General features: G+C 44.5%; 3 protein-coding genes across 3 annotated transcripts; all 3 read right to left on the bottom strand.

Annotated features, from left to right (window-relative positions):
* LOC8061104 (probable glucuronosyltransferase Os01g0926700) lies at nucleotides 1,788–4,826 on the bottom strand. The gene is made up of 4 exons (XM_002440139.2): nucleotides 4,327–4,826; nucleotides 3,345–3,733; nucleotides 2,673–2,914; nucleotides 1,788–2,566 (listed from the first exon to the last, which is right to left on the bottom strand). The coding sequence occupies exons 1-4, from the start codon at nucleotides 4,427–4,429 to the stop codon at nucleotides 2,053–2,055; spliced, it is 1,248 nt and encodes a 415-aa protein (XP_002440184.1). The 5' UTR covers nucleotides 4,430–4,826; the 3' UTR covers nucleotides 1,788–2,052.
* On the bottom strand, nucleotides 8,339–10,455 carry LOC8061103 (threonine synthase, chloroplastic). The gene has a single exon (XM_002440138.2). It carries the CDS (start codon nucleotides 10,355–10,357, stop codon nucleotides 8,777–8,779), a length of 1,581 nt encoding a protein of 526 aa, XP_002440183.1. The 5' UTR covers nucleotides 10,358–10,455; the 3' UTR covers nucleotides 8,339–8,776.
* Nucleotides 11,735–15,468, bottom strand: LOC8061102 (peptidyl-tRNA hydrolase, mitochondrial). The gene is made up of 8 exons (XM_002440137.2): nucleotides 15,154–15,468; nucleotides 13,931–14,015; nucleotides 13,087–13,154; nucleotides 12,951–13,001; nucleotides 12,800–12,873; nucleotides 12,440–12,498; nucleotides 12,285–12,361; nucleotides 11,735–12,140 (listed from the first exon to the last, which is right to left on the bottom strand). The coding sequence occupies exons 1-8, from the start codon at nucleotides 15,409–15,411 to the stop codon at nucleotides 12,024–12,026; spliced, it is 789 nt and encodes a 262-aa protein (XP_002440182.1). The 5' UTR covers nucleotides 15,412–15,468; the 3' UTR covers nucleotides 11,735–12,023.

The following is a 15,692-nucleotide window of genomic DNA, read 5'->3' as shown; positions in this document are numbered from 1 at the left end:
CCTTGTGTTAGGTGGTCGTTTTCGTCGTCTTCTCCAGCCAGTTAGGTAGATCATGGCACGCCATAATGTTTTTTCTACCTTCCTCCTCCTTTCGTTGACCTCACGGACCAGTCAACAGTCACGACGCCTTACCGGAGATTTTTTTTTATCTGTGGTTGAAAACATCACCCACCTGGAGCTGCGCAAAATTTGAGGGATTTTTTTGTAGCGCGGTTTTTAAAATTTTACAAACTCCCACCATTTCCAATGTTTGTGGCCATTTAGGAACATAGCACCAGACCAGACCCAACAGACAACCTTGTATCTGGGATACATTTCTGAACTGCCATCAGTTACCATTTCAGTTCGTGACATCGCAACTAAGTGCCGGTGCTGATGTTGACCTCATTTCCTTACCTATCTACCACCACCCTCTTTGCACCACCAACCAGCAATCGTTCTCTAGGTTACTGCACTCACATCACAGGGGCAATCGCAATTTGCACCAACATTCCTTGAGAACTCAGCAACATTCAGGCCTTGTTTAGTTCACCCGAAAACCAAAAGTTTTCAAGATTCCCTGTCACATCGAATCTTGTAGCACATGCATAAAACATTAAATATAGACGAAAACAAAAACTGATTACACAGTTTAGCTGTAAATCACGAGACGAATCTTTTGATCATAGTTAGTCCATGATTAGATAATATTTGTCACAAACAAACGAAATTGCTACAGTACCGAAAACTTTTCACTTTTCGGAACTAAACAAGGCCTCAGTTAAAAAGACCGAAGTGACGTGCTGCCTGATCAGCAGATCGGACAGCCTTCCCTATGAGTCAAAATGGCAATGGGTACCCGAAACCCGAGTACCCGACGGGTTTTACCCGATAAGGACGCGGGTATGGAATAGATTTTGTACCCGCGGGTACGTTGTTGGGTGAAATTCTTTACCCATCGGGTATGGCGGGTACGGGTGTGGAATAGTAGTACCCATACCCGCGTACCCGTGGGTAAGAAATACCCGCAAAATGAGTAAGCAACCTAAGCAATTTAGCCCATATAGCCCATGAACTGATTGACTGAACGTGGGAAGTGTTGAGCGGCTGGTGTGCTACTAGTGCTACTATTAATTTGCTGCAAGTTGTTATATTTAATTTCCTATAAGTTGTGATATTTAACTTGCTGAAAGTTGTTATATTTCTATTGAACTCGGGTATATTTTCGGGTATGGAATACCCGTCGGGTAAGAATTACCCGTCGGGTGCGGGTACGGAATGAATTTCTTACCCGTCTGCTTTCGCGGGTAACCCGATGGAATAGATTTTGACCTGGCGGGTGCGGGTACGGGTGGCAAGTACCCATCGGGTACGTACCCGTTGCCATTCCTACCTATGAGGATCTTGCTTCAGATAGCAGTTTCCCCTTTGTCACCAAATTATTCAGAGGCCTTGTTTAGTTCTAAAATTTTTTGCAAAACAGGTACTGTAGCACTTTCGTTTGTTTGTGACAAATATTGTCTAATCATGGACTAACTTGGCTCAAAAGATTCGTCTCATCAATTCCGACCAAACTATGCAATTAGTTTTTATTTTCGTCTATATTTAATACTCCATGCATGCGTCTAAAGATTCGATGTGACGGGGAATCCGAAAAATTTTGCAAAATTTTTTGAGAACTAAACAAGGCCTCAGACACACAGAATCAAAGGGAATCAAAATCAGCCAGGTCGAGCACCACAAACACAATGGACAGTATGGCAACTGGCAGTGCAGTAGGATAATGAAATGTGATCAGACAATCAGCATGAGTAGCACAATCTTGTAAATTTAATTTATGATATATCCACATATGGTCGACAGGGCTTGGCACTCTTATATCTAGAAAGGGGAAAAAAGAAATGAAGATATATATAATAACAGTTATAGAAGAAAAAACATACAGAAAATGTACATTTGGCTTGTGGTCAGCACTATGTGCACCCATGATAATTCAAAGGCACAGGTATATATATCATGTTCTCGATATTTCCTTTCCAAAGAAGGTCACATCCATCTCAGTTCCACAAGATGCTACCAAGGCTTCAGGTCGCCTGGTGGTCCAGCGGTCCAGTTCAGGACCCTCTCGCCGGGCTTCAGGAAAACATTGCTGCCGTGAGGGAGCTTGCGCGCGAGACCATTAAGAATCTGGTGGAATGCATCTCCTGGCTGAGCAGGCTGGGGGAACAACATGGCCTGCTTCATCGATGGGTTCGCAAGGAGCCGTTGCTTCCTCAGTACAACATCTGTGGGAATGGATGTCAGGATGCTGTCCAGCTGCGGGACATCCTCCTCAGCAACAAAAACGCCGATCTCCTCCCATGGGATGGCGTCCGCAAAGGGAAGGACAATGTCATCTGCGATGATCACTGGGATGCAGCCAAAGACCACGGCTTCCACTAGCCTGGGACTCCATGGTGCCCAGCCCAATGGGCAGAGGCAGAACACTGAGCGCTGCATGTCTTCATAGTATGTTGGTGGGTGATCGGTCGAGATGTCAAAGAGCGGGTTGTTCTTGAAGTTCTCCCAGACTGACGCACGAGCACCTCTGTAGAACAGGCAATGTCATCAGAGACTAGACCCAGGATGCAATGGCAGGATGAAAAACGAGTGAGGTGTCAATTCCACTGCTTGTAGACAGACAGATGAATTACCTTGCATAGTAACCGCCCTCAGGATCATTGCCAGTGTCATAGAACAGACCTCGGAAGTACACAAAGATGGATCGAGGGGTGTCGGCAGGGATAAGGTGAGTCTGCATTTTCTGAGGAGGCGCATATGGCGGGATGGTGATGGACCCATCCTTCAGGCAGACATGGTTCTTCTGTCCAAAGGTCTGAACCAGCGTAGCACGCTGAAGCAAGGGAAGGATTCCCCGTCCGATTGCTTTCTCTTCCTGAACAGTGGAAATGATTATTACAGAAACATCAAGATATTGAAAATTTGAAATAGACAGTAACAGTAATCAAATGGAAGACTGGAAGTCTAGTAAGTGACTATTTCTACCAGGTGGTCAGTGAACGATCAATATGGATATCAGAATGGTATCTAAGTAAACTGAAATCTCGTGCATGTTTTCCTTCTAAAAGGGGAAAAGAAACTATGGAGCCTGAACCAATTAGTTAGAGTAGTTCATTTTCATTCATATTGATACAAGCATCTTGATACCCCATATCGCCCCCATGTTTACTGTAAAAATTAGATATGTCCCAGTTGTTTCAGCACTATGCACTACTAAACTACCATTGTTGAACATCTAATCTTCATTAGTACAAGGATAAATAAATGCATGCAACCGCTCCTCAATTAATCTACTAGTGTTGTACCTGATAATGAAAGCAAGCACCAAAGTCATGGGGCGTGACAAAGAAATGATCAGCGCCCTCTGATCTATTCCAGTAAGGCCAATTTGTAGCAATCAGCTGGATTGCGCTACGCATCATTCGAGGAGACTTGAAAGGCAAGGGAAGACCCTTAGGGGTCAGATCGCAAGTTGTGTATACGGGTGTGTAGAACCAATCTGCTTCCTCAGGATTAAAAGTTCGGACAGCGCTTGACAACAGGAACCGGTGCATGAAGATCTCAGCGGCAAACATGTGGTTCAGGCACCTAGGATCCTTCTTCAGCAGCTTCTTGTTGTATTTGCTGGGGAGATCATAGACATAGACCTTGAGTCTCCCAACAGGGTTATCTTCCAACACATCACCAGCGCTTCCTGCATTTTATTGGCTACAGCATTAGGGCTAGCATAAAAGTGGGGAAAGGAATATACCTAGCTAAGAAATCCACTGAAGCAACGGTATGCTAGCTAGGCAACCTACATGTCTATAACGAATTGTGTGCCTATGTTAAAACTGAATGAATCATGATTATCATCATGTATCATTGAATGCTCCACGAGTATGATCCTGTTTGTCAAGCTTGATGGGTTACTTCTACAGAGTGCATCAGGTGGTCAACCACAAAAAACTAAAGCATGTATTGTGAGCAGTAGCAGGACGTTCTTAAAAAGCTTGCTTTTTAACTGAATTAAGCCAGAACCAGATCAAATAACTATAAACAGAATACCAAAGGATCTACCTGCATTCTGCTTATCTGTAACCTAGTAGTATATGAATTCAGGATTCAGAAGCCTAACAGATCAAACCAACATACTAATAGATGCCAAGATTCTTGCTTTGCCCATTTACTAGATGTATGTATGCACTACAGGCAAAAAGGAAACTGACAGGAGCGTGCTCATCTATAGATCAGAAGATTGATGGAAACGAACACAAGCAGGGAGAGAGGGTCGCGGCCGCCGCGTACCTTCGATCCGCTCGGTCTCCTGCGCCGTGACGACGGCGATGCCGGAGCAGGCGAGAAACACGGCGAGCGCCAGGGCCAGCGCCCGCACGCTCCCCGTCCCCATTGATCCTCACCCGCGCCGCCGCGTTCCCTCCCTGCCACTTGACGCTCGGCTTGTCAGGGGAACGGGGAGAGAGATCGAGAGGATGGGGGAAGTAGTAGTAGTAGTAGTAGTAGGAAGCTAGTGGGATGGGATCCTCAGGGTCAAAAGGGATGGCAGGGATGTGTTGGCAGCCTGGAGGCGGCGGCGGTGTGGCTGCCGCTTGCTATGCGTCGCGTACTCGCTCGCTGTCGGCGGAAGAGGGCAGGGACGGGCGGTGGGGGAGGAAGAAGAGATCCCACTCGCAGGCAAGCCAAAGGGGAGGCCTTTTTCCCCCTCCTACCAAGCTAGCTGCGTGTGTTTGGTGGTGGAGGGTGATGGTGAGCGGTGGCTTTCCCTTCTTCCTCCTTGAAAATTTCCAACACACACGCACATCTTCAGGAAGCAAAAGGGGAGGGAACGCGCGCTGTCTCCGTCTGATTCTCCCCGTTTTCCTGCTGCTTTTCCTAATCTTCTTTTTTTTTTCCACAAAGCAATGATGAGCTTGAGCTGTAGCCGTACTACAGTAGCTGTTATAGTAAATACTAAATAGACTGATAATGTATCGTTAGGCCAGTCTCAATGTATAGTTTCATGGCACAGTTACCAAGACTATAAACTAGGTAACCGAGCCACAGGAGTTTCATGGCGATGAAACTCCTCTCTCATCTGATGAAACTCCTTCATTTAATGACCCTGCCAAGTCAGCAATTATACTTATGTGGCATCCTATTTAATGTGCATGACACTCTTATGAAACCTGCATTGAGACTGCCTTATCGAATGAAAAGTAAATTACTGTAATTTGTGCTCCAACCATGGACGGATGTTTACGCGCCTTCGCATCAGACGTCAGGTTTCTTTGCCCTTCCTTTCACCAAACTTTGATGCACGACCTCTCACTCACACTTGCCCTACCTCAAATTTTCAATAGAAGATCAAGTCTTTTTTCCAACAACTGTTTGATTATTTTTAACTTTATAGTACCTATTACTATTGGTATATTGTGTTTAGTAGTCTTATCATTTCTTTAGAGAAAAAAAGGGATTGCTGCAGTCTGCAGCACTCATTAGCAGCCACGGTTGCACGCGTACACAAATCGAGCAGTAGCAGGTAGCAGCTGTAGGTCCTCTACAGTGTAGCAACCACAATTCGCAAACGAAAAATGAACCATGGTGATTGGGATTGTTCCAGTGCACGTGGGCCATGCATGCATGATGGCTCATGGTCATGGCTCATGATGGGTCAGTGCAGATTGCAGCCAAAGAGTGTGGTCGATCCAATGATTTCCTCTTTTATTTGTTTAATATTTATATAAAAATATACGTACTGGAAACAGGAAAAAGGCAAAAAAAAAAGCATTGGAAGATGGCATAGCGATTGGATCTGTTAAACTTTACCGGTTGGGAGAGAGAGAGAGAGTCTCATCAGCATTCCAATTTCCAAAATCGTGTTCGTGTCTTCAGATTGCAGCGACAATGCCCTCTTCTTTCGCTGCTCCCAAATCGTTCCTTCTGTGGTTCATTTCCATTAACGTACAAGTACAACACAAATGCAAACATACTAGTACATGCAGAGTCGGTCGCATATGTGAACACACCCAAAACTCGGCGATGGTCGATGTTGTTAACTGCTGCCTAATAAAATGCGCTTTTGAAAATTGATGAAACCTCCACATGCGTCGGTCCGGTTTGACTTTGAGTCTACCGTGGCGAGACGAGTTGGGCCTTGTTTAGTTCACCCCAAAAATCAAAAAGTTTTCAAGATTTTCCGTCACATCGAATTTTACGACACAATCATGAAACATTAAATATAGATGACAACAAAAACTAATTACACAGTTTGTCTGTAAATCACGATACGAATCTTTTAATCCTAGTTAGTTTATAATTAAACAATATTTACCACAAACAAACGAAAGTGCTACAGTGCCCGAAAACTTTTCATTTCGGAACTAAACGGGGCCTTGGTCGTGGTGGCAGGCAGGCATGGGACAAATGACATGCTCTGCAATCCAATCTGCATAGCTAGCGTCGGTGGCGTATAGTAAGCCGGTTAGGCAGGCCGTGGCACTGCAATGGCGCGCACGTATTTTAGGCAGCCAGACGTGGTGCCGGAACAATGTTTTAAGCTGGATGCATGCACCAGGGTGCAGGGATAACTAACTAACTAACTAACTAACTAAACTGGCCTCATCAGAGTCAACTGTGTCGGTTGAAGATGACGACAACCGCTCATGCTTTGGGATCGCCTCTGCATGCCACGCTACAAGGACATGGAGCCATGGATGCATTGAGACCTGGGTGCAGGATAGCTTTAGTCAACCGTGTCAAATGCAGGTGAAACTTTTCTGTTTTTAAGCTTCGGCGCCCAAAACCTTTTTGGTCAAAAAAGACCGGTTTCTCTGCAGATCCACAGACCACGAGTGATTCGGGATGCGACGGGCTACATGCAGATCAGATGGGCCTCTCTATGCGCGCGGGACAACGGATCAGATCCATCAGCACCTGTGAGGCTGCCTAGGCCCGTGTATTTTGGGCCTGAATCCGTCCAGCCCAATATGTTTATCACAGAGCTATGGATTCTTTCGGCAGGGCGGACAGGCACGTCGGCCCCCTGGAGTCCTGATGAGCGCCATGAAGAGCGAACATTGCCAGCGTCGAGCTCGGCGCTCAACTTTCTGACCTACGCCATCAGTCCATCAACCTCACCTCCACGGAATTTTTTATCTCGCGCGCGTCCAGTCAAGTGGTGTGCAGAGACCCGAAAGTGGCTGTGCAAAGTTGAGGCAATCTGATCGCAAATTCTAGCTTTTAAAGACTATCCCCAGTGCAAAGTTGTCATGACAATTACGGTACATCTCACCCAATGTATAGTATCACGGTGTTGTTAATTAGAAGGCTCTAAATAATTAACTATATACTCTATCTATTCCAAGTTATAAGTCATTTTGGTTTTTTTTTCCAAGGTACATCGTTTTTACTATGTAAGTATGTATCTAGGCATAAGTGCATAAAAAAGATATGTACATCTGAAAAAGTCAAAACGTCTTGTAATTTGAAATAATTTGAAATAAGAGAGTATATAATTTCCATGACAATATGCCTAAGGATCGTGCAGGATTTCTCTAATCTTGAATGTTATGAACAAGCTGTATCTTCAAGATGATGGGGGTGTTTGGTACAGCTCACAACAGCCGCTTCATGAGCTGTTGTGAGCTGTTTTTTTTTTTTTGCCAAACACTTATTTCCAAAACAGCTTCATGGGTGAAGCTATTTTTCTCCTCCTCTCACAAAGACATAAGTTGGGATGAAGCTGAAAAAAAGTAGCTTATTGTAGCTCTCTCTCTCATTTCTCTCTCTCAACTATGCATGAAGTAGTTTGTGAAACTATTGCTCAGCTTCATCTAGAAAGTCACTCATAAAGCCTAAAAAAACAGTTTTACTAATGAAGTTGAAGTTGAGCTGTGCCAAACAAGCTCGATATAACTTTCGCATCTATACACTCACTAATTCCATGTCACATCAACAAAAAAAAAATCATAACTGGCATTTAACCATTGAGTAGGTTGCTATAAACTGAAAACAAGCACCGATGTGCCACCAAAACAAAACAAAATCACCAAATCCAAATTATCTACCATTTTCCATAGAAGAGGATACCAGATTACTCCACTTTGGACCACGGTCATAATCATACTTGATTGGACCTTATTGGCAGTCATGCTATTGTCGGCTTCGCATATTTGCAACGGCATCTAGGATGTCTGGATGTGATACATATACACACGAATATCTACTTTGAATCACGATGATTAGCGCAAATCATGGTAATTGACCACCAACCAAAATTCAAGCATCAAATCTGCAACGAAAACTCACTACCAGACTGGCAAAACCAACAATGATGACATTCATTATCACCAGTAGCAGTAGCTTCAGCTAGCATTGCAACACCAAAATGATCAGTTAAGAGCCAAAGTACTCGACAAGTTCATGCACAAAGGGCAGACGAGCGAGTGATGATTATTCAATCCAACAGCAACACGATCACTTATTCTCCATGGAACACATCATAGTACAAGAGGTAACCACTCCCGGTCTTGCAAGAGATAGCCACTCCCTGCTAAACTCAAACAGATAGCCTACCCCAAACATAAATTTTGAAGTCTAAAAGATACCACCTAAAAACTAGCACCTGCGGAATCCACTGCATTTGAATCAGATGTAGAACACAATTGGCATACAGTAACCAATTGGAAATCAGATGCAGAACACAATTGGCACACAGTAACCAATTGGAGTTGGAGAAGTGTTAGCCAAACACAGGCGCTCAGAGCTTACCCTTGAGCCTCTTCTTCAGCACATCCATGACGGCGCCAAAGTCAGCCTTCACGCTCACAGGCGGGTTGGAGTACTTGCAAGCCATGTCCTCGATCTTACTATCATGGTAGTCGATCTTTGACTGCGAGAACTTCAGGCCGTGAGCTGTGCTGACGACCACCGTGCGATCATTTGGCCCGATGATGCGCTGGTCCCTGAGCTTGAACAGGGCGGCGAGCGCAACCCCAGTATGTGGGCAAGCAAACATCCCAGTGCGGTCAGCGAGTGACATTGCGTTCATGAGCTCTTCCTCTGTGGCCTCCTCGACAATGCCATTCGTTGCCTTGAGCGCGACCACAGCTCGGTCGACAGACACCGGGTCACCGATCTGAATCGCTGATGCAAATGTTGGTCTGGCCACCTGAGGTTGGAACTCGGTCCAGCCTGACTTGTAATAGCCATAGAGCGGGTTTGCGTTGGCTGCCTGTGCACAGACAAGCCGCGGCACACGATCAACAAGCCCAAGAACACGGCACATCTCAAATCCCTTGTAGAACGCATATATGTTCCCCAGATTGCCTCCCGGCACAATCACCCAATCGGGCACCTCCCAATCGAACTGCTGCAGTATCTCAATGGCCGCTGTCTTCTGCCCCTCCAGCCGGAGGGAATTAAGCGAATTGGCAAGGTAGATAGGCAGCTCGGCAGTCACCTCCCTGATGAGCCGCATGCAGCCATCGAAGTCGGTGTCGAGGGAAAGCACGGTGGCGCCGTTGGCGATGGGCTGGATGAGCTGCTCCAGCGAGATGCGATTGGCAGGGAGGAAGACAATGGCCGGGATCCCCGCGGCGGCGCAGTAGGCGGAGAGCGCGGCGGAGGTGTCCCCCGTGGACGCGCAGCCGACGCCGGCGATGGGGCGCGACAGCGGGGCGCGGCGGAGGCGGTTGACCTGGCTGACAAGCACGGTCATGCCGAGGTCCTTGAAGGAGCCCGTGTGGGAGATGCCGCAGTGCTTGACCCAGAGGTCGTTCATCCCGCCGAGATGGTCGCGGCCGAGGCGCTCGGCCCAGAAGAGGTTGGAGTTGCCCTCGAAGAGGGAGACGATGTGGTCCGGGTCGATCTCGGGGAGCACGAACTCCTTCTTGGACCAGACGCCGGAGCCGTAGGGCCAGGTGGTGCGGCCGACGCGGGAGTCGAAGAGGTCCCGCCAGTAGGCGCCGGAGAAGCGGGCCAGCGCCTCCATGTCGTGGCGCACGTCGAGGAGGCCCCCCGAGCTGGAGCGGTAGACGATCTCGTCCAGGGAGTAGCGCTCGTTGGGGTCGCCGTTCGGGGCCGGCGGGAAGGGCTCGTACCACGCGGAGAGGCCCTGCTTCGGGGCCGGGTGCCGCGCCGCCTCCTCGCGGATGTTCTCATCCGCCGCGCGCCGGTGCTTGGTGGTGGCTGCGGGGGCGGCGGCGGTGGCGTCGGTGGCGCAGCAGCGGACGCGGCGGGCTGCCGGGCGGAGCTGGAGGTGGCGGCTTGGCGTGGCGGAGCGCGACTGCGGGTGGGAGAGGAGGAACGACATGGAGGCGGCGTGGGTCGTCGCCGCCATGGTGGGGAAAAAGCTGGCGGCGGCGGAACTGGGATTAGGGGAGGAGACTGATGAGTGATGTCTGATGTGGATGGGAGGGTTTAAGGAAGGTGGATCTGTGGAATCGTTTTTTATTTTTATTTTTTGAGTGGTGGGGTTGGTGGGAAGCTGGAGCTGGAGTGCTGGACGTGCCGCGAACGGTGGGGAAGCACAAGTTAGCCAGTTCCTTGTTTTATAAACGAAGTATTTTTTTTAGGTAATAGTATTTTTCTTTTATAATAAATCAGTTATCAATATTTTCAGTCATAATATCTTAATCACAGAACAGACGTTAATTCTACCGGTTATTTAACATTATTTTTCTCTCACACCAAATTAGTCAACATTACTTTCAACTATATTTTTTTGTGCCAAGCGAATAGGCTCAATAAGTTTAGAATATATTAGCAAACTAAAGAAAAGACCTTACTATCCTTTATTACCTACCACTTACCGAGAAGTTGGTGTTTCCAATAATATATTACTACCCCTTACCAAGAAAAGACCCAATAAGTTTTGATGTTTTCAAAAAATATATTAAATGTTATTGTACAAGATGTTCAGTAGAAATAAATAAGTACGTGGACCGCTGGAAACTTCGAGGTAGGCCTTGTTTAGTTCCAAAAAATTTTGCAAAATTTTTCAAATTCCCCATCACATCAAATCTTTAGACACTTGCATGGAGTATTAAATATAGATGAAAATAAAAACTAATTACACAGTTTGGTCAGAATTGCCGAGACGAATCTTTTGAGGCTAGTTAGTTCATGATTGGATAATATTTGTTAAATACAAACGAAAGTGCTACTATTCCTATTTTGCAAAATTTTTTGAAACTAAACAAGGCCTAAATGGGTCTCATGCACAATAAAAGTCTAGAAATTGATTTATTCATGGAAAACTTTGAGTCTAGAAATTGATTTATTCAGGGACAAATTTTTAGTCTAGGAATCTATTCTTTCCGTATATATGAATCTTGCTAATCAAAATGGAGCATTTCCACGTGTGTGTGTGTAGTCCGAACAGGTCAGTTTAGTAATCGGCCACGTAGCAAATGTATTACGATTAGGACTCATGTTCTTCCTACCCCCTCTATCCTAAAATAAGAACCTCATGTTCTTCCTACTCCCTCTATCCTAAAATACGAAGGATCTCTAAGGTTTAAAATTTCAAAATTGAATTAAATTAAATATAAGGTATTCCGTCCTGAAGTTGGAGACAGATTTTTGGATCAAAAGGTCCAGTCGGCAGTGGTAATTAGCAGACTGTCAAGGGAAAAACCTGGCATTGCATACCTGACCTTGATGCACAAATATATGCCAAATGGATAGTCAACACGAACTAAAACATGAGACCGTAGCTTCAGAACAGTTATCTGAATACAGTGTTGAACATTTTGGGGTTTGATGGTGTTGATCGATGAACGTTAGAGCAGTACATATACTGAGTTATCACGGAGAAAAACACAGAGAAGACACTAATCCAAATAATCCCCGTAATCTGAAAACAATATGTGTATCTAATTTACATTACTTGCTTTGTAATCAAATTACAACCTCTACAGATCAATTAGGGTACATTATATCTTGCCGGCAATGGCCCTTGTGTTAACATCTAAGCAAACCTAATAATCCGTGTCGTTTGGTTTTCATCTATTCAACATTTCTGCTGGGGGTGGAGTGTTCACAAATTGTGCGCTCTTGTTGAATCCTTCCTGTACCATAATTCTTACTGCTTGCAAGCCTCTTTGGAACACGACTTCAAGCTGCAGAAATTGGTGAGAAGAGTTAACGATATTCTGCTTGTAGGAATAGTTCTCAAGATTTTATGATACCATGATCTGCTTAAGAAAAACATATAGGAATAGTGCTCAAGCAAATTTGCGTGCATAGTTTAGTCTAGCGCAAACCTCTTCCTTTTCTTGAACAGTGAATGACTGTAGAACAAAACTGATAGCACCCTGCTCCTCAGGTGGCCGTCCAATGCCTGCACAACATTTTTTTTTTGGAGAATCCTATTTTGGACTTAACCCCTGATGAATACAAAAATAAATATTTGCCGTACCAATCCTTAGACGCGCGAAATTGCGGCTTTGTTTCAAATGGTCAATAATACTCCTCATCCTGCAATTTGTACAAATGGGTAAGCGAAACAAAGAATGACAGTTTTGATAGAACTACATTATCATGTTTGGAAACTATTAAAGAAAACAGAGGGTTCACAAGGATTTATGTTCCAAGTTCCATTTGAAGAAAAAGAAACGTAACAGTTGCCTCATAGTGGAGGGAAGGCTTGTGAGTAAAAATCAATTTATAAAGCAAGTGCTATATATTTATTTATTTTTATTGAAGCATTCACTCAAGTCCCTTTCAATTTAGCCATGTAGTACAAGGGGAAGAAGGGTTCTAGAAAAGAAATGAATACCCATTGTGTCCACCATGTCCCCCCTTTGGTAGCAGACGCAATTTCGCAAAGGGTAGATCAAGATCATCATAGATCTATAAAGAACAGGAGACAATTTATGTGACAAGATTCTCATAACATGACAAAGTGCCAGCTCAAGGACAACATTTACCACAACTAATTGATTGAGTGGTATCTTGAAGTATGAAACCAACTGTCCCACCTACACAAATAGTCAAATAGCAGTAAGGAGAAAAGGACTAGAAAGAACAACTGATTTAAAGCTGCAGTAGAGTAATTTCACTTACAGACTCACCACTTGCATTCATAAAAGTCTGTGGCTTGGCAAGCATTACAGGGACATCACCAATGAGGCCTAAATTAGAGTGAATCATTATATTTTCAAAAACATAAATGTCTGTTTTAATTACATTAGATAGATATATATAATCATAAATTGCAAATTAATAGGTTTTCTTTGTTTGCAGATGATTGAAAATTCCAAACGAACTTGCTAGTAGATACTTATTACACAGCATTAACTCAGAAGGTGCAAACAGTAAGTGTATGATCAAGAACAGAGAAAACAGAAAATTCAGATAAATGGGCTCATATTCATCTGTTTGACCGCTGGAAGCACTCACTACCTTAGATAATGCTCAAAAGCTTAAAAACAGCACTTAATTGTACTGTTTAACAGAGGAGTTCACATGAAAGTAAGAAAAAACTTAGAAAGACCAATGCTAAAACTCAAGAGATATGAAGTCTTACTTCATTCTGCACAAATCACACAAGAGAAATGACAAATAATTAACTGATTAAATTAGCTAGCAAGAAGAAAAGGAAGGAGAAAAACAAAATATCAGATATTACAGCATTTCGGCCAGTCAAGGACAGAGCCAGAAATAGGGGACAAGGGAGTCAACTATGCTAGAGAGTAAGAGTTGAAATATACACGACAAGGGGTGCCAAGTACTTGTAGTACCAGCAAATTTCTCAACACGCAAAAGAAACTGCAACACTAAATTGATCACTATATGACGGCAACATAAAATGCTTAGCTAGGTGGAAGTTGATCGCTTCCCTCAAAAAAAAGAAGGTGGAAGTTGATCACTCAGTGGTACACACCTGTGTATCAGTAAAATTAATTACCTTTTCCAACAATCGCCTTAAATTGCTTACTGCTGACTGAAATGCCCTCAGCTTCTGCAATAGCATCAATCATCTCAAAGCCAACCTGTGATCCAAACATGATTCTGGATCTTACAATTATTTACTACTGAATTCACAGCATGCTCTACTGAAGCACTAGTTTAAATCCTATAACATAATTAAAGATCCAGTTTTTCCATAGAATAATGCTACATTATGTCTATGTTTGAATCGTAAACCAATGCATACTTAAAATCACTAGAAGACATACACACAGATTATAAAGAATTAAATGGAAGCTCCAATGTGCTCAAGGCAACCAATTTACAAATTAAGCAAAGCTCGAGATGCCTAAATGCCAAAACTTTCTGTGAAATAGTATGAAACAACTAAATATAATAAGAACAGCTTTAGTTGAACTAGCCTGGAAGATAAGATTCAACCGTCAAAAAGTGGTAGCCCTTCCCAACTTACTCATAAACATGCTATCTTGGTTCTTCTAGTTGAAGTTATAGTTCTGTGAATGCAAAATTGTATTTTGAACCAAGATTTACATTTCAGAAATTCTATTCATGCTTATAACTTGTTTAATTACGACAAGGTTATGATCTCTATAATATAACACCTAACACAACATAATTCCTCCAATAATATGACAAGAAAAGGGGATTCAATGCAGGACACATGCTATCCGCAGCAAGAAAGAAGCCTAAAAGGGGATAATTTCCATTGCCAGCAGCCAGAAAGAAAAAAAAAGACAAATTATCTGCGTTAGAGAATTAAAAGGGATTGCACATAACCACACTATATGGAAAAGGTGATAGACCCCATGAAGAATTTTCAATTCTTAATGCCAAGGTAATTGTGATGGAAACATGTGCATGTAGAATTACTTGATGAGTTGATGCAAATAAAATTTTAGCACCACAGTCATCAATCGAGCATGCCCACCTAGAATATCTCAACCAAACGCAACCTTATTCCCCACTCCTGCATCAGCTTAACCCACTGAATCCACTATGATCGACAGACAGCCCATCCACATATCGAAGTAAAAAACATCTAGTCTATATCGAATTTCCTTTTGCCCCCAAACAGTAAGTGGAGCCACCGACGAGGATGTCGCCCTCGCAGCTATCGTCGTCTTAGCTAGATGCCTAGATTTATCCTACCCGAGACGTGACGGACGGGCAATTGGAGAGAGAGAGAGCTCGCGAACTTACGTTGTGCCGAGTGCCTTTGTACATCCGCCCGGGGTTCCCCAGACCGACGAAGAGCCATGGTTTCTGGGCGCCGGCACAGGGGTCGGCACCGGCTGCCGCAGAAGACGAGGCCGCGGCTTCACAAGCGAGAGCCGGCATGCTGGATGGGCTCGCTCGACCGAAAAATACGCGCGAGAATCCGAGGCGGTCGGACACGGAGCCCAGGACGGCGGAGGCAAACGCGGAAGAAGAATCGAGGACGCCGGAGAAAAGCCGCATCGCCGCCGTTTGGTTGCTGTTATAGCACGCGGTTCCAGGAGTCCGAGCCAAACAAACCAAAGGTCGCCATTGACCGAAAGAATACCAGGCGGAGTGGCGGACCGATTGCCCATGGGCCTATAATGGGCCAAGGCCCAAGCGTGTTTGTGGTGATTGGACATTTCGTTATTCGAAGCAAATCTCCGAAAACACCATGGAGTTGATCGCTTGGTGTGTTCAAACAAGGCCGCTTTTTAGACTACCATTGTACAATCATTTAGTAGTTGTTATTGTGACTTGTT

This window comes from Sorghum bicolor, chromosome 9 (assembly GCF_000003195.3).
Source record: "Sorghum bicolor cultivar BTx623 chromosome 9, Sorghum_bicolor_NCBIv3, whole genome shotgun sequence".
NCBI classification, from domain to species: Eukaryota; Viridiplantae; Streptophyta; class Magnoliopsida; order Poales; family Poaceae; genus Sorghum; species Sorghum bicolor.
This window is presented reverse-complemented; position numbering and strand designations above follow the sequence as displayed.

Excerpts from the sequence above, each read along its gene's own strand:
- LOC8061103 (XM_002440138.2), bottom strand. The coding sequence starts at position 10,357 with ATGGCGGCGACGACCCACGCCGCCTCCATGTCGTTCCTCCTCTCCCAC.
- LOC8061104 (XM_002440139.2), bottom strand. The coding sequence starts at position 4,429 with ATGGGGACGGGGAGCGTGCGGGCGCTGGCCCTGGCGCTCGCCGTGTTT. Across the intron at positions 3,734-4,326 it reads GGAGACCGAGCGGATCGAAG|GAAGCGCTGGTGATGTGTTG; the intron begins GTACGCGGCGGC and ends AATAAAATGCAG. Across the intron at positions 2,567-2,672 it reads GAGGGCGGTTACTATGCAAG|AGGTGCTCGTGCGTCAGTCT; the intron begins GTAATTCATCTG and ends CCTGTTCTACAG.
- LOC8061102 (XM_002440137.2), bottom strand. The coding sequence starts at position 15,411 with ATGCGGCTTTTCTCCGGCGTCCTCGATTCTTCTTCCGCGTTTGCCTCC. Across the intron at positions 14,016-15,153 it reads ACAAAGGCACTCGGCACAAC|GTTGGCTTTGAGATGATTGA; the intron begins GTAAGTTCGCGA and ends TTTGGATCACAG. Across the intron at positions 12,874-12,950 it reads CACTCAATCAATTAGTTGTG|ATCTATGATGATCTTGATCT; the intron begins GTAAATGTTGTC and ends TGTTCTTTATAG.